Below are 19,970 nucleotides of genomic sequence, written 5' to 3'. Positions count from 1 at the left end.
GTTATGGCTTTACCTGTTGGGTATGGGTTGGTAGCTGAAGCCAAAAACAAAAACAAAGCAAGTGTTTCGACGAAATAATAATAATAATAATAATAAAAAGTCTATTGCTTAGCCAAAGGGTTTTGCCAAGTTCAGGTTATATCTTTCCTTAGCCGTCAAAGTTCATGAGTAGTTGCAAAGTTCAGATAGTTCAAATCACAGCACAGAGAGAGAGAGAGAGAGAGAGAGAGAGAGATGGATTGGTAAATCAGCAGAGACTTAGGTGCAGGACATTATAATAAAATGGTCATGTCATGGCCTCTCCATTCAAAGCCTTCTTGCCTTAGAAGCGAGCGTAATGTGCAAAGGCTAGAATGACCCTCAATGAGCCAGCTGCATTAATTGTTCATATATATCGTGGGATGGGATCTCGAATCTCTACATTTACATGTAGCACCGTAGGAACTGCACACACATGTTATTATTCAGTGACATATAATGCATTAAGGGCAAAGGGCCCCTCCAATCGCTGTGTGGTCATTCTCCAATTTAAATCACCTCTTGTTTAAATTGATGATATTTTGATGGGCTATGATTTCACAATTTTGACTTGGCTTGGAGAATAACTGGTCAAGCATTCAAATTCAATAAATCCCTTATAATTGATTACTAGATTTCTGTTTATTGATTTTAGTTGAATGTACATGTAACATGTTTATGTTTGATGAAACATGGCCTCAACTCAGATTAATTTCAGGTCTTTTATGTTTTTATTCAGTATTATTCAAGTATATTTATGGAAACTATCTGAATAATCGTGGAACACTGCATTCCCTTTGGGGTTTGAGTTTGGTAGTAAATACTCTTTATGGCCTTTGAGTTTGGTAGTAAAATAAATGGAAATAGAATACTCGCAAGTAAATTCTTCCAAAATTAAAATTATTATAACAATGATTTTTTTCTTTCTTTCCCTCTGGTCTGGCACTGGATATATATTTATTTTCTCCTGTATTTCAACTATCAAACTCCAAAAACGAGATGTTACAGTAAAATATCACGAGATGTTGTGGAGGGTATTTAGGTCATTTGAAGTAAAAAATTCGAGTCAAATCCAGGCTTGTGGAGTTGAGGAGGAGACTGACAACCAAATTTCTCTCTATTAAATGAGCACAGAAGCATTCGAGATTCGAGAATAGAAGCTTGCCCATTTATTATATCGTAAACACATTTAAAATTTTCATATAAGATAATAATTTATTCATTATTTTATTATCCTTCCTACATTTACTAAAATTTGTCATTATTCTGAAGTGTATACCACATGGAGAAGGGTGCGTTTGCAGCACAGATCAAGGGACTGTTCGCTTCCATCCATTTGAAAAAGAAAAAAAAAGAAAAAAAAAGCAACACTCATACGTTGAGATTTGAACAACAGCTATTTACTTCATTGGGTTCCATTCTATCACCTCAAAGTCCAAACCCTAAGCACTCATTAATTATCTTTACAACGAAAGGGAGTAATACATAAATGATTTGGATTGTTGAAATAAAATTTGCAGTGGACTTTAAACGATATATCTCTCTCTCCGAGTAAGGTTTTTTAAGGGATCTGTTAATAGAAAATGATTGTATAATATAATATTATATATATATATATATGTGTACAATATATGGTGAACGTACGTTTGTAGATGGTAACATATCATATTCACATTCAGACATACCTTACATTTAGGTGAGAAAAGGTGAGGGAACGCATTGACTTGGAATGTGGTAGAAGCAAAGGATAGAAAGCAAAGCATGGCAATTGATTGCTACTTAGGGATAAAAAGGTGATGGAAACAAATTAAAAAAAAAGGGATATTGAAGATGAAGGAATATATACGGAGAGTGTAGCTAAGAAAGAAAGAAAGAAAGCTAAAGAAAGGTAGGAAGGAGAAGTTGAAGAAGGAAGGTGTGCGGTTTCAAGTAAATATTAATGGCAAAGTGTGTTGGGGCAGATACACATTGAAGGAGTGTCCTTGTTTCAGTTGGGTAATGGGTAATGGGTAGGTCTGCTCTTTTATTTTTAATTTTAATGCTCTTCTAGCCTGGCCACTGCCCTCCCCCTCTCCCTCTCCTCTCCTTAAATTCTTTGCCTCAACTCAACAACTTGTGCAACTTCAAAGAAAGAGCAACAATATATATATATATATATTATGAAACCAATGCTGCAGCAGACAATGATGATCTTGATTCTGAAGGTCATCTCAGGGGGCCAACTCTCTGCTGTGCACTGTGTTTAATTATCCTTCACCCACCTCCCCTTCCTCACCATTAAACCATTAAGAGAGAGAGAGAGAGAGAGAGAGAGAGAGAGAGAAGGAAAGGAAAGATATAGGACCCCTCTTGGAATTGCCATAAGTCTTTTTCTTTTGTTCTTTTGTGGTATTGTATGTATGGGTGTTTGGTGCAAGTAAATATCAAGCAAACAAAGTCAGATTTGGTTGTGTTGTTTGTTTTACCTGTAATGGTCATGCGGAGCTGCTTCTGCTAGTTTCTTTCTTCCTTTTTGTTTCTTGTTTGGCACTGAATGAGATAATAGATGATGATGATGGCTACTTCTACTATTAATATTGGTGGAAGGAAGAAGAGAGAGCAGTACTTGTTTCTCATCATCTTCTTATGCATCTGCACCAGCTTTTTCCAAAGGTTTTCACCTTCAGTGGAAGCTGCTTCGAATTCAGGGGGCCTAAAATACACAAGGCATAATTATAAGCAAGTTAGCAGCTTGAGACTGCAAAGGATTGAGAAGCACCTCAACAAGATCAACAAGCCTGCTGTCATCACCGTTCAGGTATTTGCGTATATATATAGTATAAATTCTTAATTATTTTCTCAATTAGTAATATTAAAAGATCTGAATTTATTTACCACTTCATATATATAGATATTTCTCATGTGGGGTTTCCTGTTTTGGTTTTTTTCTTCTTCAATGTTTGCAGAGCCCAGATGGAGATATAATAGATTGCGTTCATAAAAGAAAACAGCCAGCTTTGGATCACCCTCTCTTAAAGAATCACAAGATCCAGGTACAAAAAGCTTTAAAAAGTTGCCCCTCCTCCCTCTCTCTCTCTCTCTCTCTCTCTCTCTCTCTCCCCAACAATTTATTAGATTTGTTGGCTTTATATTTTTTCTTTATATAACTTTTGTTGTTGTTGTATATATACACATACGTATATACGTACGACCAACAAAATAAAAAATACATACGTATAAATGCAAATTAAATTTCCTCCTCATAACTCTCTCCTCTTAAGCAATTATATTACTTGTGTATTAATTTGATAATAATGAGGGTTTCAATTTTGATATAATTAATATTTGTGTTAATATTATTATACGTAACGTAACAGAAGGAGGCACCAGAAAGGCCAAAAGCGATGAAGAAGAAGATGAAGCACACAAATGATAAAGATGAAGAAGGGATTAACAATAATAATGGAGATGAAGCAGCAGCGGCAGTTGAGGGTAAGGGTAAGGAGGGTGCATGGGTTGTGCAGCAAATGTGGCACAGAAATGGGACGAGATGTCCCAGAGGAACGGTTCCAATACGGCGAAGCACAGTAGATGACGTCCTGCGAGCCAAATCTTTGTTTCACTATGGCAAGAAGAAGCAGCAGCAACCTCCTAATAATTTCAATTTTAATAATAATCTCACTGCTGATCCTGCTGCTAGGCGCACCGATGCACCCGATGTAGTCAGCGGCAATGGCCATGAGGTATGCCGAGCATTTTCCTTTTCGGATAAAAACCTCCATTCATTTCCTTGGAAACATACATGTCATGTCGTCGTCTTCTTTTTCTTTGCAAGTTGGATGAAATTAAATAAGAAAAAAGATGTGTGTCTTGATTAGTCTTGGATATACAATTTTGATTTCCTATTGTATAATCAAAAGGAAGTGGAATATGTTAGATATATAAATTGCATAGCTACCGAGAACATTAAATTGCATAGATATATAAATGTTGTTGTTGAAATATTTAAATGTTTATGGACCATGACTTTGACAATATAAATTATTAACTTCTCGAAAAGCCAATCTCTAGATGATAATAGCTTGTGTAATATTTCAACAAATTCGGCCACATTTGCCAACAAACAGTTTTAATGAAATGTTGGATTTGTTTGACTAAGATAGTGTGTCCGCCTCTCGTTTGCTCGAATTTGTTAAAAAAGAAAGAGAAAACCCCTTCCGAGACCAAAGTAATGAAATGATGATTATTTGACTGAAAGTTGTATGAATTAAAATGATATATAGCACGCAATCGCGTACACCGGATCATTGCAAGAAGTGTATGGGGCAAGGGCGACAATCAATGTGTGGACCCCCTCGATCGAACAAGTAAACGAGTTCAGTCTCTCCCAGATTTGGGTTCTTTCCGGATCATTCGACGGCTCAGATCTCAACAGCATAGAAGCTGGATGGCAGGTACTTCTTCCATTTAATTTATTCTTTATTTTATGCGCTTAATTCTAAATTATGAAGCCTTGATTATTCCACTAGTCAGGTCAGTCCGGAGCTCTATGGTGACAACAGGCCCAGATTGTTCACTTACTGGACGGTCAGATCTCTCTCTTTTTCTCTCAATATTTATGCATTCACCCAATTATATTAACTGAAATTTAAGTTGTCCTTGTACATGTCTATATAATAGGCTTATTGATTAATTGCATACATTTTGCCCCGTGTGTGTTTTTGAAGAAAGACTTTTATGAAACGAAGATAACACTATTTTGTTATATTCGGTTAATAATGCTATGATACGTATGATAACATTTTCATGTGACATAATATTATTGTACCGCTATTTGTGATGTGATTGTATATTTATAGGCTTAATTACATTGCACAAAATAAGTCTATAAATCAAATTTGAGCAGAAAGAGCGCTTGGTTATGGCTTGCTTACAATTACCTAGCAGTAATAATGAATGGGCCACAAAGCTTAATTACCATGAAATTGATTGATACACAGAAAACTATGTAGACTAGCTATGCATAGCTTGTGGTCATGAAAGTCTTTCATTTAGGACATCATTGGAATTTGGAAATTGGTTCAACTTTCAGTTTTCCGGTTGCCTTCAATAACCCCTAGAGACTAGAGAGTAGCTAGCTGGCTAGGAATTTATGAAGTGCAAGCAACTAGTAAGGTACTTGACTTTTTTTTTTTTATATATCAATTCAATCCTAGAGCATGGGCTTTTCTTTTGAGCCTTGAGAATTATATGCATGCATGTTAGTCAACACTCGAACAAACAGATCATGGAACTCGACCAATATATATCATTAAATGCATGTCAATGTGTGTTTATATTTTGCATAACTTGTTTCTTTGATTGTGTATATATATAGACCGATTCATATCAGGCGACTGGGTGCTACAATCTTCTGTGTTCTGGGTTTATCCAAACAAACAGTAAGATAGCAATTGGAGCTTCCATTTCTCCAGTCTCATCCTATGCCAGCAACCAATACGATGTCACCATTCTCATATGGAAGGTACGTAACGTAACATTTTTATGTCATCAACATAAGTTTAGTAAGAGAACATTATTAATTACCGTATAAATTTAATTTAATTAATGATCGGTTTTGTTAATGTACGTATATAAGTATGAATGTGTTATGTGTGTGTGTGCGTAGGATCCAAAGCTAGGGAACTGGTGGATGGGATTTGGAGACAATACACTTGTAGGGTACTGGCCAGCGGAGTTATTCACACACTTGAAAGAGAAGGCGACGATGGTAGAATGGGGTGGCGAGGTGGTGAACACAAGAGCCAACGGTGAGCACACCGCCACGCAAATGGGTTCGGGTCATTTCGCTGAAGACGGGTTTGGGAAAGCAAGCTATTTCCGAAACCTTGAGATCGTGGACTCGGACAACAGCCTCAGCTCGGTCCCAGGTGTGTCAACTTTGGCGGAGAACACCAATTGCTACAACATCGAGAGCTCGTACAACAATGAATGGGGCACGCACTTCTACTATGGTGGCCCTGGCAAAAATTCACGATGCCCTTAAATCCATATTAATTAAGTATTTACTTTAGTTAATTGCAATATATATATATATATATATAAATTGTCAAATTCATTAATTATGTAATTATAAGAATATGCTATTTCCATTCTTGTTTCTGTATTTTTATAATTCCACGTACACATTTTTGAGTTTGCAAAGTAGCTAAATCTAGCTAGCGTTGTGTATTATTATCATTAAATAAGACAAGTATTGCATTGCACAAACAGGCTTGGAAATAGCAGTATTTCTTTATATTGGAAATGGAATTTTTCTCTGGGCTTAATTTGATTCATACTTAACTTTGCTGAGATCATCTGCTCACTGTTTAGTAAAGATTCTCTGTCAATTCATGCAATGAGTTAGGCAGTTGCCGGACCCAAATTAGATTTGTAAATCTTCTCTCTTATTTGGTTTTGGTAAATATTAGCTCACAAATTTTAATTATAGAGTTATTTTATTGTTGCTCCTCTATTTTCACTTGTATTAGGAGAACACTATCTCGTGTTTAATGGGTTTTTAGGTCTAATGGTCCGTGAACTTTGATCTGATTCGCATTTTAGTCCCTTAATTACCAAAATCGTCCCGTGATCCTTCAACTTCAATTTTGTTAGGACAAATGGTCATGCCATCAATTTTATTATATTTTCTGTTAAATACAAGGGCAAAATAGTACTTTGAAATTATTTTTAATTTCCACCATCTAAATATTCCTTTCACCCAAAAAATAAAACTAAAAAACCTTCTTCCTATCCTCATCACAATAGCCACAACCCATAACAACCACCAAGCCTTCCTCACCCTCACCCTCACCTTCACCCTCACCAAGTCCCAACCCCTCTTTCCTCAGGATGAAGTATTCAATTTTTTTTTTTAATCAGCAAAATCGAGGACATTATATAGATATAGAATGAGGGGTAGAAGCCATTGCAGGGAGGGTGGGTATGGTTTGGGGAGGAAGGGAGATATATGGATGGGGAGAGTTAAGTTGCAGTGGTGGGGGAGTGAGTGCAAGGTTTAGGTGTGCCAGAAATTGCCCATCAACCGAAAGAATGAAGCAATTTTGGATTTTGACCCTCAACAATACACCATGTGCCATGCACATGCTCAAATTTAACAGAAAAAGTTAGCAAAATTGACGACATGACCATTTATCCTAACTAAATTAAAATTGAAGGATTATGAGAACGATTTTGAAAATTAAGAGACCAAAATACAAATCGAGTCAAAATTCAAGTGCCATTAAATCTAAAACCCTGTGTTTAATCCATCTGGGACCTTTAATTATCTCACACAGCACGCATGTCCAAATCCAATAAGGATTCCGAATTCTGTTTTGACTTTTCTACTAGCCATTGCTCATTAAGGTTAAGAGCATCTCCAACCAATGTGTCAAAAGTGCCACATAGACATTTAACGGCTAGAAACAACATCTCACATTACTCCAACCGAATTGTCAAAACTGATGTGGAATGAAGGCTGGAGGTTGAGATGTTATTTTTGACATCCCAAAAGCAAGATGTCAAATTATTATTTTATTATTTTTTTAAAGACAGCTAGCTATTACTTTCATTTATTAATTTCCTTTTTTAAATTTTTTTATTCTTTATCTTAAATAATTTGACTTTTACAATAATCATTTCTTTGAGGTAGATTGTAAAACTGTGTAAATGTCAAATTGCCACATCAGCCATCAAATTTAAATTTGATGTTTGGTATTTAACATCTCCCTTGGAGATGCTCTAAGGAGTTGGTTTACAAGCTTTGGAGCCAGAAATCTTGTCAATTTACTATTTGCCCTAGGCCTGTGGTAACTTTTGACTAAACTACTAAACATTTTTTTCCCCTCTAAGATATTCGGTGATAGCTCAAACGTTTTTTCCCAAGAAAAAGGAAACTTAGTTACCAAAAATAGAAAAAGAAAAAGAAAAAGAAAAAAGAAACGTTATTGGCTTTTCTTTTCATTTATTTTGTTAATAAATCCCAAGTATCGAATTTGAATAAATCTTTACCAAAAACTAGAAAGCTTTTATATAAATCCTGGTGAAATAAGGATAGTAATTCAAATTTGTCCATGTGGGTTTCGGAATAGATTAAGCTTTTCCTTGATCAATAAGGAAAGGGTTGTGCTTATAAATTAATTCTACGTGTTCATCTCCATCAACGTAACATTGTTTCAGAAATTAATTAACTAGGGCACAAATCCTGTTTCCTACACTTAAGAAGTGGTGAAGAAATTGAAGATGGCGATGAGGATGAGATTGGAAGATTTGAGAAAGAAGAAGTTCGGTGACGAGTCCTTTAACCAAATTGTGGCAGAGGTTAAAGCAGTGGCTAGAGACCCAGCACACCCAGCAAACCCAGAAGAAGTATTCAGACTACTGACAGAAAGAGTTGTGTTTGATCTCATTCAATTTCAAAGAAAATCCAAGGAAGCCCAAAAATCAAATGTTTCGATTTCCAATTAATTACTGATCATGTGTGCTCCAATTAATTAAGTATTTACTTTAGTTAATTGCAATATATTCTTTAATTATGTAATTATAAGAATATGCTATTTCCATCCTTGTTTCTGCTTTTTTATTATTCCATACATTTTTTGAGTTTGCAAAAATAAGACAAGTATTGCGTTGCACAAATGGGCTTGGAAATAGCAGTATTTCTTTATAATGGAATTTTCCTCTGGATCTGGGCTTAATGATTCATACTTAACTTTGCTGAAATCATCTGGTCACTATTTAGTAAAGATTTTCTGTCAATTCATGCACTCATAGTTAGGAAATTATATTCGTAAATTCTCTCTTATTTTGTTTTGGTAAATATTTGTGAGCTCGCAAATTTTAATTATAGAATTATATTATTGCTCCTCCTCTGTTTTTACTTTTTTTTTTCTGACCCCAAAAAAAAATCCATCTGGCTCTTTAATCGTCTCGCACACATGTTATTGTAGGGTGTAGTTGGTTCGAAACTAATACAATTTAGTCAATCCGCATATGATCAAATATAAATTGAATTGTGATTTTTTTTCTATCCAATCCAATCATATTAGATGTTTAAATCCGATCCGATCTAATTGATATTGAATTGAATTAGATTGGATGATCAATTTTGATAATGAAAAAAGACAATAATGAAATATTAAATATTTATCCTTAGGTTTAATCTAATCAACCATATGTAAATATAAAATATAAATGAAATAATAGAGAAATTTATTTTGATTATATATTATATTAAAGATAACTCCATTAAATGACTTAAAACATTCATAACCTTTTCAGCTACAAATACCTACAAGAGTAAAATAAACGCATAAAAGTAACTAGATTAGATTGAATTCTCATAAGCAAATCGGGTCATTAAGTGCCTTTTTGTTCAAACCGGCATTGTAGCTTTGCCTAATATGCTCATGGCTGCTAAGGTGATCAGACAGCGGAGTTTGATCATGATGACCATGGTTTGCTTCATCAGTGATATTGGAGGTCAAACAAGCATATCTTCTGAGCCTGTGTACAAGGCCTTTGATATTTTGCCTTGCCCTTCATTTGCATCCGCCTAATTAATTCGGTTAATTTCCCTTAAACAAAAACAATCTTTGTGTTATATAGAGGTGTGAGATCAGTAGTCTGATAAAATACAAGTAGGGTTCGTAGTTGCAATAAGAGGAGAGAAGAAACCCCTAATACCACCAATTAACTAATTAGTAAAGTAAGTAGCATCACCCACCAAACCCTAAGTGTACTCTCAATTACTTGGGCATCAAGTTTCCTATAGTCTCAATTCACTTTGTCCCTGTGGTTTTGGCTAAAGTACCAAACTTTTTTTCCCCTAAGAAATTCAGAGATAGCTCAAACTTTTTTCCCGAGAAAAAAATAATTAATTATCGGCTTTTCTTTTCATTTATTATTTTTTTGACATGGAATTTTCTGTCTTTCCTTATGAAAAAAGAAAAGAAAAAGAAAACCATATTTTGTCTTAATTTTTGGCAAGCCCGTGTATTAATAGAATAGCAAAAAGGGTAAATTCGATAGGAAATAGGGTTCTGTAATTCAGTCAAAGCATAATGGCAAAAGAGTAAATGAGCTAAACCCAGGTGAAATGAGGATTAAAAGGCCGGTAAGTAATTTAAATATGTCCTTGTGGGTTTGGGAATAGATGAAGGTTTTCCTTGATCAATAAGGAAAGGGTTGTGCTTATAAATTAATTCTAAGTAGCATTGATCATCTCCATCTTTGTTTCAGAAATTAATTAACTAGGTCATAATCTCAGTTCCTACACTCGAGAAGTGGTGAAGAAATTGAAGATGACGATGAAGATAAGATTGGAAGATTTGAGAAAGAAGAAGTTGGGTAACGAGTCCTTTAACCAAATTGTGGCAGAGGTTAAAGCAGTGGCAAGAGACCCAGAAGAAGTATCCAAACTGCTGACAGAAAGAGTTGTGTTTGATCTCATTCATGAATTGCAAAGAAAATCCAAGGAAGCACAACAATCGAATGTTTCGATTTCGAACGAGAGAGAACGCATGGAAGCCCAAGTTGTGATCAAGAAGAGGAAGGTGGTTAGCACAGAGACTAATTATAATTACATTGATGAAAAAGTTGATATTGCTAGAAATTATCTTGAGAAAATTAAGAAGCGAGGTTTCGAAAGCAGGAAAAGGAAACATGGGGATGATTATGGTGATGAAGATGAAGCTAGCAAGTTGATGCTGACGAAGAAGAAGAAGCAGAATAAGGAGAAGGCCAAGAAAGCAGAGAGCAAGGGATCATCTCTACCATCAAAACCCTCTACACCGCCTGACGCGCCTCCTATAGAATTGAAGAAGATGATTGAATCCATGAATGGTCGCCACTTGCAATTTGTGATGTATAAGATAATTCATCCTACTGATTTGAATCCGCACCATGACCGTCTCTCGATGCCAAAGAATCAACTGTCTAACAAAAAGTTTCTGGGTAAAGAACTCAAGCAAAAATTGAAAGGTGGTGGATTATTAGAAGTGAAAGTAATAGATCCGTGTTTAACAGAGTACGAATTAAGGATGAAGAGGTGGGTCTTTAAAAACAACTATTCCTATGTGTTAAACAGTGGCTGGTCCAAGATTTTTACAGAAAAGACTAATAACCTTAAGGCAAAGGATGTGCTTCAGGTGTGGACATTTCGAGTTTCCGATCCCAATCTTGTCGACCAAGAACGTATCTGCTTCGCACTTGTTAAGCACAAAGATGTTAAAGATCCCCAGGAAGCTATTGGATCATCGTCGTCCATGAGCAAGAAAGAAGAGGGGAAAGAAGATGTTAATGGTGGTAATGACAGAATGGAAACTGTTGGAACGTCGATGAGCAAGAAAGAAGATGTTAATGGTAGCATTGCCCGCGGCAACGAAGCTAATGAATCATCCATGGCCAAGAACCAGTCTGAGTTTGGAGCCAGGAAACATATCACAATCAAGTTTAGAGACGTAACGTTTGCAAAAAATTGAGGCTGCTGTTCTGTTCCTGTTGTATAAATTTGGAGGGAGTTTTTTCTTTTTTGTAGAAAATGGTTTTATGTGATTCATTGATATGAAGGCCGAGTCAGCTTAACTAGTTAAGCTACAATCTGTTAGATTATACATTGTAAATGATGAAATAATCAATACAATTTGAAAGCTTTTCTCTTAAATATAATTCTCTCTTCTTCTTCTTGTTCTCTCTCATTTAGTCTAACAACATTATGTATGTATCAAGAAAAATAATGATTCATTGATCAACATACCTGAAAATTTGAGAAAAGGAAAATAGTTTTTGTGTATCATCACATCACATTTGTCTATAGACTTGGTTTGGATCAGAAGAGTTGTCTGAACTCTTACTAACTAGGAAAAAAGAACAAAGTTTGGGGTTAACTTAAAATACCACATGATCTGCTCTCTAGAATACTTTCCCCACCATTTTCTTCACATCAAAGAAACATGATAAGAAATGAGGCTTGCCTGAAATGGAGATGAGGCGGCTTGACTCCTTTGTCGTGCTTGTTATGTTCTTTAATTTTTCTATGTCGATTTTTAGAGAATCCCAATCAGAAAAGAGTTGGGATTTCTTGGCATAAACAAATACAGAGTATCCGCTTTTTATGATAATCTTTACCATATATAAATCCGTAAGATGATTTGAATCCAGGTGAGTATTGAATTTGAAAGCTCTACTAATTCAAATTCTTCTTTAGTACTACTAGTTGATGTTGATCACCAAGGGAAGGATTTCGCTTGTAAGCAGTAGTAATATATAAATGTGCTGCCCCCTATAACTTCAACAGCCCCTACATTCTTCCTTCTCCATCTTTGTTGTCAATACATCCAAGTACTGGTGATCTTTAGTAATTCCCTTCATGGAGTTGACGACGAGGATCATGAGCTTTGAAGATTTGAAAAAGAACAAGTCTAGTTCGGATTCTTTTGACAAGATTGTGGAAGAGGTTAAGGCAGTCTCAAGAGACCCAGTTGAACAGGATCAATTGCTAACAGAAAGAATTGTGTTTGATCTCATTCAAAGTCAAGCGAGGAAAGCAGAAGCATCCATCTCCAAGCAGAATAATTATAATCAAGAAAAAGCTGCTTCTACTTCTGCTGGAAATTACCATATGAAAATTAGAAAGCAGAGTTTGGGAAGCAGCAAAGACGAAGATGAATATAAGTGTATTGAAGAGAAAGTAAGCAAGTTGATTAAGAAGAAGCAGGACAAGGCCAAGAAAGCAGTGAGCATGCGATCAGCTTTATCATCAATTCCCTCTACGCCACCAGACATGCCTATGGAATTCAAGAACAAGATTCAATCCTTGCACGGTTTCAGAGTGCAATTGGTAATTCAGAAAGAAATTTTCCCTACCGATTTGAGCCCGCATCACGACCGTCTCTCAATGCCCAAGAATCAAGTGAGTAACCAGGACTTTCTTGGGGAACAAGATAAGAAAACATTGAAGCTTGAGGGATCAATAAGAGTGAAAGTAATCGATCCAAATTTAAACGAGAATGAGTTAAGGTTGAGCGAGTGGAAGTTCAAAAGTAGGTCTTGTTCAGGCTTGAGCAAGGGAAAGCGTAGTTCTTCCTATATGTTAAACAGTGGTTGGTCCAAAATTTCAGAGAACAAAAAGAATAAGCTTCAGAAAGAGGATATAATCCAGGTGTGGTCGTTTCGAGTTAACAATGACGACAATCCTCCTATCTACGGAGAAGAACGTCTCTGCTTTGCAGTTGTTAAGCTTACAGATACAGATGAGGGGAAACATTGTCTCATTGAATCTGATCCCACAAGTGCATGTGCATCCTAATATTTATGGATCAGAGAATCTAATTCTATATCATTAATTCCCATGTTCTTAATTAATAACATGATAATTATGATATAACTGGATTAACTATTTGTTAATTATCTCATTTGGCCAGACAGAAAAGAAAAGAAAAAAAACAAAGTATTGCATTGATTTGATGGGGACTTGAGTGTAAATATGTATATAGCTTCGTTCATTCATAATGATATCATGCCATCCCATCCCATCCCATCCCATCCCATCCCATGATATCACGCATAATCTTGTTGATTTCTGATGATGACGAGGTTTAATTAGGGTAGATTATCTGTCAATTATTATGGGGTGATTATTGCAGGACTGGCATCATCAGTGGGCCCCACCCTCCTCATCATAAACTCAGGTTTAATGGATGGATCATCTTCATCATGGTAAACATAAGCAAACCCACCATGCCTTGTCATATCCATTCCTTGAGTCTCATCCTCCTCTGAGATCCTCAACAACTTCAGCTTATGGAGCCCGTAGAAAAGTGGGCCCATGGTGGCACTCACCCACACCAACACCACCAAAACCTGCACAATCTGGGCCGCCAACAGCTTCCCGCCGCCGCCCATCAACAGCCCAAAAGGCCTTCCTGGCTTGCCAGCGTATACCTCGTTCACATACGCCTCCGTTGCAAATAACCCTGTGAACATTAGCCCCCAAGCACCGCACCCGCCGTGCAATTGGGCCGCCTCTAATGGGTCGTCGTATTTTAGCTTCTCCGCCACCTTGTTGCACCCGATCAAAACCCACGCCGCCACAAACCCGCACACGATTGCTGCCCACGGCTCTACCACCGAGCACCCTGAGGTGATCGCAGCAAAACCCCCTAACAAACCGTTACAAACGTCCAGAACATTCCAGTGACCCGCCAGTAATCTCTTGCTGAACAAGGTAGTCAGAGCAGCAGTGCACCCAGCCAATGTGGTCGTGACAGCTGTCCTCCCAATAGCACTCCATTGACCGTAATAAGTACCTCCCTCACCGTAACTCTTCATGATCGTGAGAAACGAACCGGGGTTGAAGCCGTACCACCCGAACCAAAGCAAGAACGTACCGAGAACCACTAGAGACGCGCTGTGACCCCGCAAGGCCACGGACTGGCCTGTTCGATCAAACCGCCCGATTCTCGGTCCTTCAATTACAGCACCCCATAAACCAGCTATTCCCCCAACCATGTGGACAACACCCGAGCCGGCAAAGTCAATGGAACCGGAACCAAAGAGTAGATTATTGGGCCGGCTCGGGCTGGCCCAGCCATCAGCAGACCAAAACCAATGAGAAACGACCGGGTAGACAAAGCCGGTTAGAAAAGAAGAGTAAATGAGGTAAGCGACGAATTGGGTTCGCTCAGCAATTGAGCCGCTAGTGATGCCGGCGGCGGCGATGGCGAAAGCCCATTGGTAGAGAAAGAAGCTGTAATCTCCGCCTAAGAGAGAAGGGATGTTATGGAGGCCGAAGAAGTGGCGGCCGATGAAGGCGTTGGAGGGAGCGCCAAAAGCAAAGGCGAAGCCGAAGAGGTAGTAGGAGAGAGCGCCGGCGGCGGCGTCGAGGACGTTGGTGAGCATGATGTTCATGGTGTTTTTTGCTCGGACGGAGCCGGCGCAGAGCATGGCAAAGCCGAGCTGCATGGCGAAGACGAGGTAAGCGGAGAAGAGGAGGTACGTGTTGTCGATGGCGTGGGTGGTGTCGTTGAATTTGATGTTGATGGTGTTGAAGCGGCTGCAGAGGAATTCGGCTATGGTGGTGGCGTTGAGGGTTGTGGTTGTGGTGGTGAGGAGAAGAGGGGCTAGGTCGGAGGCTGTGCAGGTCAGAGAGCCCATGATGTTTGTCTCTGAGAGAGAGAGAGAGAGAGAGAGAGAGAGAGAGAGAAGTGAAGAAGTGAAGAACGAATTCTGTCTTTTTTATAGAGCAAATGGATAGGAATACCGGGACTGTGTGGCCATGCACTCCTCCCTAATGCAACTGTGTGATTATGGGGTCCATATTCTATATCAAAAACATTGTGGACCAGATGATATTAATTAATGGATAATACTTTTTTTTAATTTTATATTTATTAATAAATTCTAATACCAAAAAAATAAATATAAAAATAAAAAAAGGAAAAAAAAAAGAGTAGAGGAAATTATTCAGCAGATGATGTTAAAGCTGATTTTGGATGATTATAAGTTTAAACTAACAAAATTAAGCAATAGGAAAGTTAGGCTAAATATAACATGTCTGGATTATTCCTCTGCATGTGCATGCGAAGGGCAACAGGGAACAATATGTTTGGTACCTAATTGATACGTATAGTACTTGTTTCTGTTTGGTTTTGCTGTGGTCATCGTCTAATAGAGTTTGATCACTTGGTTCACTAATATTTTTAGGTGTAACATCAATTTATTAGCCAATTATGTATCAATTAGTCTTTGGTTTAGTGGTATAGTTACGTATGTTTGGTTAGAAAGCCTCTCAAACTTGACTTACACAAACACGAAAATCACATATATGCATGATGAATTTGATATTTAAATGTGACTGGCCCATTATACAAGCGTAGTTATGTCATGAATTATCTATCATATTAATCTTATAAATATCCCATCATTTGTCAACAACACAAAAAAATATATATATCTCAACTCTCTGTAGAACTAATTGCGGTTGTTACACGTCCTAATGCTGTTGACAGTAATTGCCCACCCACACTGTGTCAGATTAGAGTGTGGAAGTTGTGAATTTAATTGCAGAGTGTCACGTTCATGGGAGCATACCATGATAGAGACAATTAGAGTAATTCTTTTGTTTTTGTCTGCATCTTTAAAAGTCGTCGGTTGTTAAACAAATCCTTGCGTGTTGTTAGGTAACACTAATGAGAGGTTAAAAAAAAATTGTTTACTCGAGGGGTTTCTTAATTTACATACCTTAGACTTGGAGGCTCTTAAATGAACCTTTGAGGCATATAAAAAGTAAAATGTGGCGCCTAGACTTGTCCGTTCCTTATAATTATGTCATGCGAAAGTAGCATCAACTTTTCTTTATAATAGGAAAATTAATATTGTTTAATTAATTTCCCCAAGATAAATATGATGACATTTTTATATTTTTAACAATCTTATTGAGAATGACGGTAGTATATTAAATTTATATACACTACATGAATATTAAAACTCAAACCCAGAACCTTGTTTGAAGGAGTAAATACTCCAAACCCACTACACTAATGAATCATTTGCATGATGACATAATTTTAACACTAAAGAATTTTGATCGCCACCAGAGGACTAAGAGGAGAGAATAACAAGTTGGTTGAAATAAATGAGTTACAAAAAGGTTTAAGATATAAACAAAGAATCATTACTATTAGTGTGATGCAATTTGAAGCCAAGTTGCATCGTCAAACGAGAAGATTCTAATCTCTCTGGGGTTCTCTCAAATTGGCAAATTGGATTTTATTCATATATATACAATTATTAACAAGAGAATCCTCTTTAAGGGTTAAATGTCAATTATATCCCTTTTACACACTCTCGACTCTCCCATCCCAATTATATTCAATTCAAACCAACAATACATCATCTGATAGTTGTATTTTTCTTTTTTTTTGGTAATTAATAATCATACTTGTATCTTTCAAACATCCTACGTTAGCAGTAATTAGGACGTCGCAATAACCAGAATAACAGACAAGTCTTGCCACATAGAAAACTTGTCTGGCTCATGAACCTGTGACAGCATTGCTGACTATTGTCTCAATCTCAAGCACGCTCGACTTTCTTATAAAACAAAGATTTTGAATTGCTCAACAAACAAACACATAAAGTCTATACAAAAAATCCATTTACATATGTCATGCATACAATTCAAGTCGCCATATAGTTTTAATTCATTTACAACAAAGAGGGATAGTAACAGGAAAGCGACTGACAACCATAACCTGAATTATTACAAGGACAAGTTCCCTTTGCTTTGCCTTAATAAAATGCAGCCAGAACTGTACAGAACTATCTTGCAACTTGCAGCCCACAGTAATGTAGGTTCATAGATTCCCCTTTTTCGGGGTACAAAGTTCCCGAAAAAATGTAAACGTAAACGATAATCAGCATGAACACAGAAGAGCTCTCAACTTGGTACATTATGATACAATTGTTTTGTTAATAACTAGCTTATGCACTTCTTCAGACCATTATTGAGCATTATTTAATTTCACTTCTATCAGAGAATTCTTTTACATAAAAGAGATGGACCGACTGTGCATATACAAAGAAAGGTAAACAGGATACCAAGCTCACTTTTCTTTTGATGACTTTAGTTGTCTTCCAAGTAAGACAAGTCCAACACTAGTAAGAGCAGACAAGAATGCTGATGAATAGCAGACTGCAAGTAGAGCTCCTCTCAAAGACTGCATTCATTGACCTTCATATTTTAGCATGCAGTAATAGATTATAATAGAAAACATAGGCTACAACTATGACACGGATAATCTTCAAGCACCTTAGCCAGCATCAAAGCGTTTTCATTTGCGTACTGCAACGAACTCTCTGGGATGTTTTGGATGCCCTGAGCTAGCTCCCATGAAAGAATTCTACATTTGAAATTTTAAAGGAAAAAGAATAGAAATCTCTTTTGTACCTCATTGTTACAACAGAAAAGTAGAAAAGAGAACTAAGTCCAATATATTTACCCAAAACCAACGCTGATTATAGCCCCAATGATGGCTTTATCTGATGTAAGCTCGAGCTGAAGTTCTCCAAACTGCAGTTAGCAATGACATTAATACATCATATCAAGTGTTTAGAATAAATGCATGCGTTGTTACTTCCATCAAGTGCAGTGCTATCATCTACCTTCAGCATCCTGCTTTCCTTCTTTGGTTGTTCATCAGTGACCGTGGATGTTGAACTTTCAGATAGAACCCTTCCAGTTGTAATCATTACTTTTGCAATCTATAATGGTTGAACAGAGTCCAACAATACTGCTATTTTAGAGGCGCACGAAACCTAGTTATATTGCATTATAATAGAATAGAGAATTGTTCCATAAACTTCAGAAATATAACTAGAGGGTTTGAGGCAAAAGTATTTGGATTCACATAGATCTTCCCAAAGTATCTTCATTCACAATAACAACATAAATAAGTTTCTTTTGGCTTGTATTAAAACAATAAACAAATCTTTTGGCTTTTGGAAGTAAAAGATTATTTAGTCCCCCACATTACACTCAGTCTTGCCCAAGTGATATATAACACACCTTTTGTAGTTCACCTTGACCATACTGTCCCATAGACTGGAACCTTCTTCCAGCAGAAACCAAACGCTTCCCAAATGCTATAATGAAATAGATATAGGCTTTTGAATCAAAATCTGAAGAATACATCTAAAGCAGCAATTGCATATAATTTCATTCTTGCCTGATTTGGCATTGCCTGTCAAAGATTCCTCCAACCCAGGGAGCTGTCTAGCTAAGGCATGGGAAGTTGATGTGTCAGCTGCTTCCCATGCACGAGAGAGATTTAACAATGTCTCTCCCAACTCTCGACCACACTGCAAATAAGAAAATCCAAAGACGGTAATTTTGATAGTAAACTGTATCCACTCAAAAGCAGAATTTTTTTTACAGCTAGACAAGACACCCAGGATGAGGGGAAAGTATTAATCAGATTTCAATCAGAATGCAGATGCAGAGCATTGAAAATAACTAACCTCATCAATGACCCGTCCATTTGAAAGATCAAAAGCTGCATCGTTCAGCTTCAAACATGCCCAAAACAAAATTTGAAAAACTGTGTCAGTTCAAAGTTACATTCTTTATCAAATTATAGAAACTGGGTTCACTGAGAATTGCAAAAATTCTACTCACATCGAGACGGAGATCGCTCGGAAGCTGCGCAAAGTAGTCTTGTGGAAGATCGAAACTATCCTGCACAGAAGAGAACAAAAAAGAAATTAAAAACTGAAACTAAAATCAAGGCACTTTTGACATTGAAAACATAAAACTAAGGAATGCATATAAAATTTATGGAAGTTTTGGCATTGAAATCATGATGCAAAGGTTCGAAATTTGAATAGGAAATGGTTTCTTACAGCAAGTTCTTGGAGGAAAGGCTGAAGATTGGGCTGTAAGGATTTGGGGGAGTTTGATTCTGCAAGAGAGAATGAGGCTGTGAAAGATTTGAATGGGCGGGTTTTGGGGATAAAGGAGGGATTTAGAGAAGTAAAAAAAGGGATGTGGTGGGGATTTTTGAGAGAGACGAGGGTGGTAGGGGAAGAGAGATTGGAGAGAGGTTGAAGGAAGGTAAGAGAAGCCATTTTAGAGGGTGTACCATGCGTGCTGCTGCTGAGCACAGTTTCAGCCACTGAAATTTTGGCAGTTTGGAAGTATGATTTTTTGTTTTTTGTTTGTTTTTCATGGCGGGGGATATAATCTCCAGTCCAGTCATCAGTATTATCCTTTTCTTCCATAATTGGAAAATAAAAGGTGGAAAAAATTTCTGCACCACATAGCCCAGAAACGGGAAGTAGGGAAGTATTTTGTGGGCCCATTTTTCCATAACCTTTTCTATTTTTTATTGAAGGCCCAAACATAAATGGACACGCGGATGAGACCCGAGTAA

General features: G+C 37.1%; 5 protein-coding genes across 5 annotated transcripts; 3 read left to right on the top strand and 2 right to left on the bottom strand.

The window, feature by feature from the left end:
• The first annotated feature begins 1,914 nt into the window (after window positions 1-1,914).
• LOC103318726 (carboxyl-terminal peptidase (DUF239)) lies at window positions 1,915-6,326 on the top strand. Its single transcript, XM_008220144.2, has 7 exons — window positions 1,915-2,815; window positions 2,964-3,050; window positions 3,375-3,740; window positions 4,281-4,451; window positions 4,531-4,584; window positions 5,375-5,521; window positions 5,666-6,326. Exons 1-7 carry the CDS (start codon window positions 2,564-2,566, stop codon window positions 6,041-6,043), a joined length of 1,455 nt encoding a protein of 484 aa, XP_008218366.2. The 5' UTR covers window positions 1,915-2,563; the 3' UTR covers window positions 6,044-6,326.
• A 4,015-nt stretch (window positions 6,327-10,341) lies between these two features.
• On the top strand, window positions 10,342-11,599 carry LOC148921243 (uncharacterized). Its single transcript, XM_089044186.1, has one exon. The coding sequence runs from the start codon at window positions 10,344-10,346 to the stop codon at window positions 11,520-11,522; it is 1,179 nt and encodes a 392-aa protein (XP_088900312.1). The 5' UTR covers window positions 10,342-10,343; the 3' UTR covers window positions 11,523-11,599.
• Window positions 11,600-12,216: 617 nt separating this feature from the next.
• Window positions 12,217-15,254, top strand: LOC148921241 (B3 domain-containing protein At2g24670-like). The gene has a single exon (XM_089044187.1). The coding sequence runs from the start codon at window positions 12,410-12,412 to the stop codon at window positions 13,346-13,348; it is 939 nt and encodes a 312-aa protein (XP_088900313.1). The 5' UTR covers window positions 12,217-12,409; the 3' UTR covers window positions 13,349-15,254.
• Window positions 13,472-15,195, bottom strand: LOC148921242 (ammonium transporter 1 member 2-like). Its single transcript, XM_089044183.1, has one exon. The coding sequence runs from the start codon at window positions 15,193-15,195 to the stop codon at window positions 13,666-13,668; it is 1,530 nt and encodes a 509-aa protein (XP_088900309.1). The 3' UTR covers window positions 13,472-13,665.
• A 2,045-nt stretch (window positions 15,255-17,299) lies between the features above and the next one.
• On the bottom strand, window positions 17,300-19,765 carry LOC103318725 (LOW protein: ammonium transporter 1-like protein). Its single transcript, XM_089044185.1, has 9 exons — window positions 19,441-19,765; window positions 19,217-19,276; window positions 19,060-19,107; window positions 18,768-18,900; window positions 18,608-18,684; window positions 18,205-18,303; window positions 18,042-18,112; window positions 17,852-17,942; window positions 17,300-17,759 (listed from the first exon to the last, which is right to left on the bottom strand). The coding sequence occupies exons 1-9, from the start codon at window positions 19,663-19,665 to the stop codon at window positions 17,646-17,648; spliced, it is 918 nt and encodes a 305-aa protein (XP_088900311.1). The 5' UTR covers window positions 19,666-19,765; the 3' UTR covers window positions 17,300-17,645.
• Between the last annotated feature and the right edge of the window lie 205 nt (window positions 19,766-19,970).

Source organism: Prunus mume, linkage group LG1 (genome assembly GCF_029339155.1).
Source record: "Prunus mume cultivar Tortuosa linkage group LG1, ASM2933915v1, whole genome shotgun sequence".
NCBI lineage: Eukaryota > Viridiplantae > Streptophyta > Magnoliopsida > Rosales > Rosaceae > Prunus > Prunus mume.
Note: the sequence above shows the minus strand (reverse complement) of the source record. Positions and strands in the feature narration are given on the sequence as shown.

Bases quoted from the DNA above. Each gene is read 5' to 3' on its own strand.
- LOC148921241 (XM_089044187.1), top strand. From the start codon at position 12,410: ATGGAGTTGACGACGAGGATCATGAGCTTTGAAGATTTGAAAAAGAAC.
- LOC103318726 (XM_008220144.2), top strand. From the start codon at position 2,564: ATGATGATGATGGCTACTTCTACTATTAATATTGGTGGAAGGAAGAAG. The intron at 3,741-4,280 runs GTATGCCGAGCA...AATGATATATAG, and splicing joins TCAGCGGCAATGGCCATGAG to CACGCAATCGCGTACACCGG. The intron at 5,522-5,665 runs GTACGTAACGTA...GTGTGTGCGTAG, and splicing joins TCACCATTCTCATATGGAAG to GATCCAAAGCTAGGGAACTG.
- LOC103318725 (XM_089044185.1), bottom strand. From the start codon at position 19,665: ATGGCTTCTCTTACCTTCCTTCAACCTCTCTCCAATCTCTCTTCCCCT. The intron at 18,304-18,607 runs GTGTGTTATATA...CAACCATTATAG, and splicing joins GTCAAGGTGAACTACAAAAG to ATTGCAAAAGTAATGATTAC. The intron at 17,943-18,041 runs GTAAATATATTG...TTTCAAATGTAG, and splicing joins ATAATCAGCGTTGGTTTTGG to AATTCTTTCATGGGAGCTAG.
- LOC148921243 (XM_089044186.1), top strand. From the start codon at position 10,344: ATGACGATGAAGATAAGATTGGAAGATTTGAGAAAGAAGAAGTTGGGT.
- LOC148921242 (XM_089044183.1), bottom strand. From the start codon at position 15,195: ATGGGCTCTCTGACCTGCACAGCCTCCGACCTAGCCCCTCTTCTCCTC.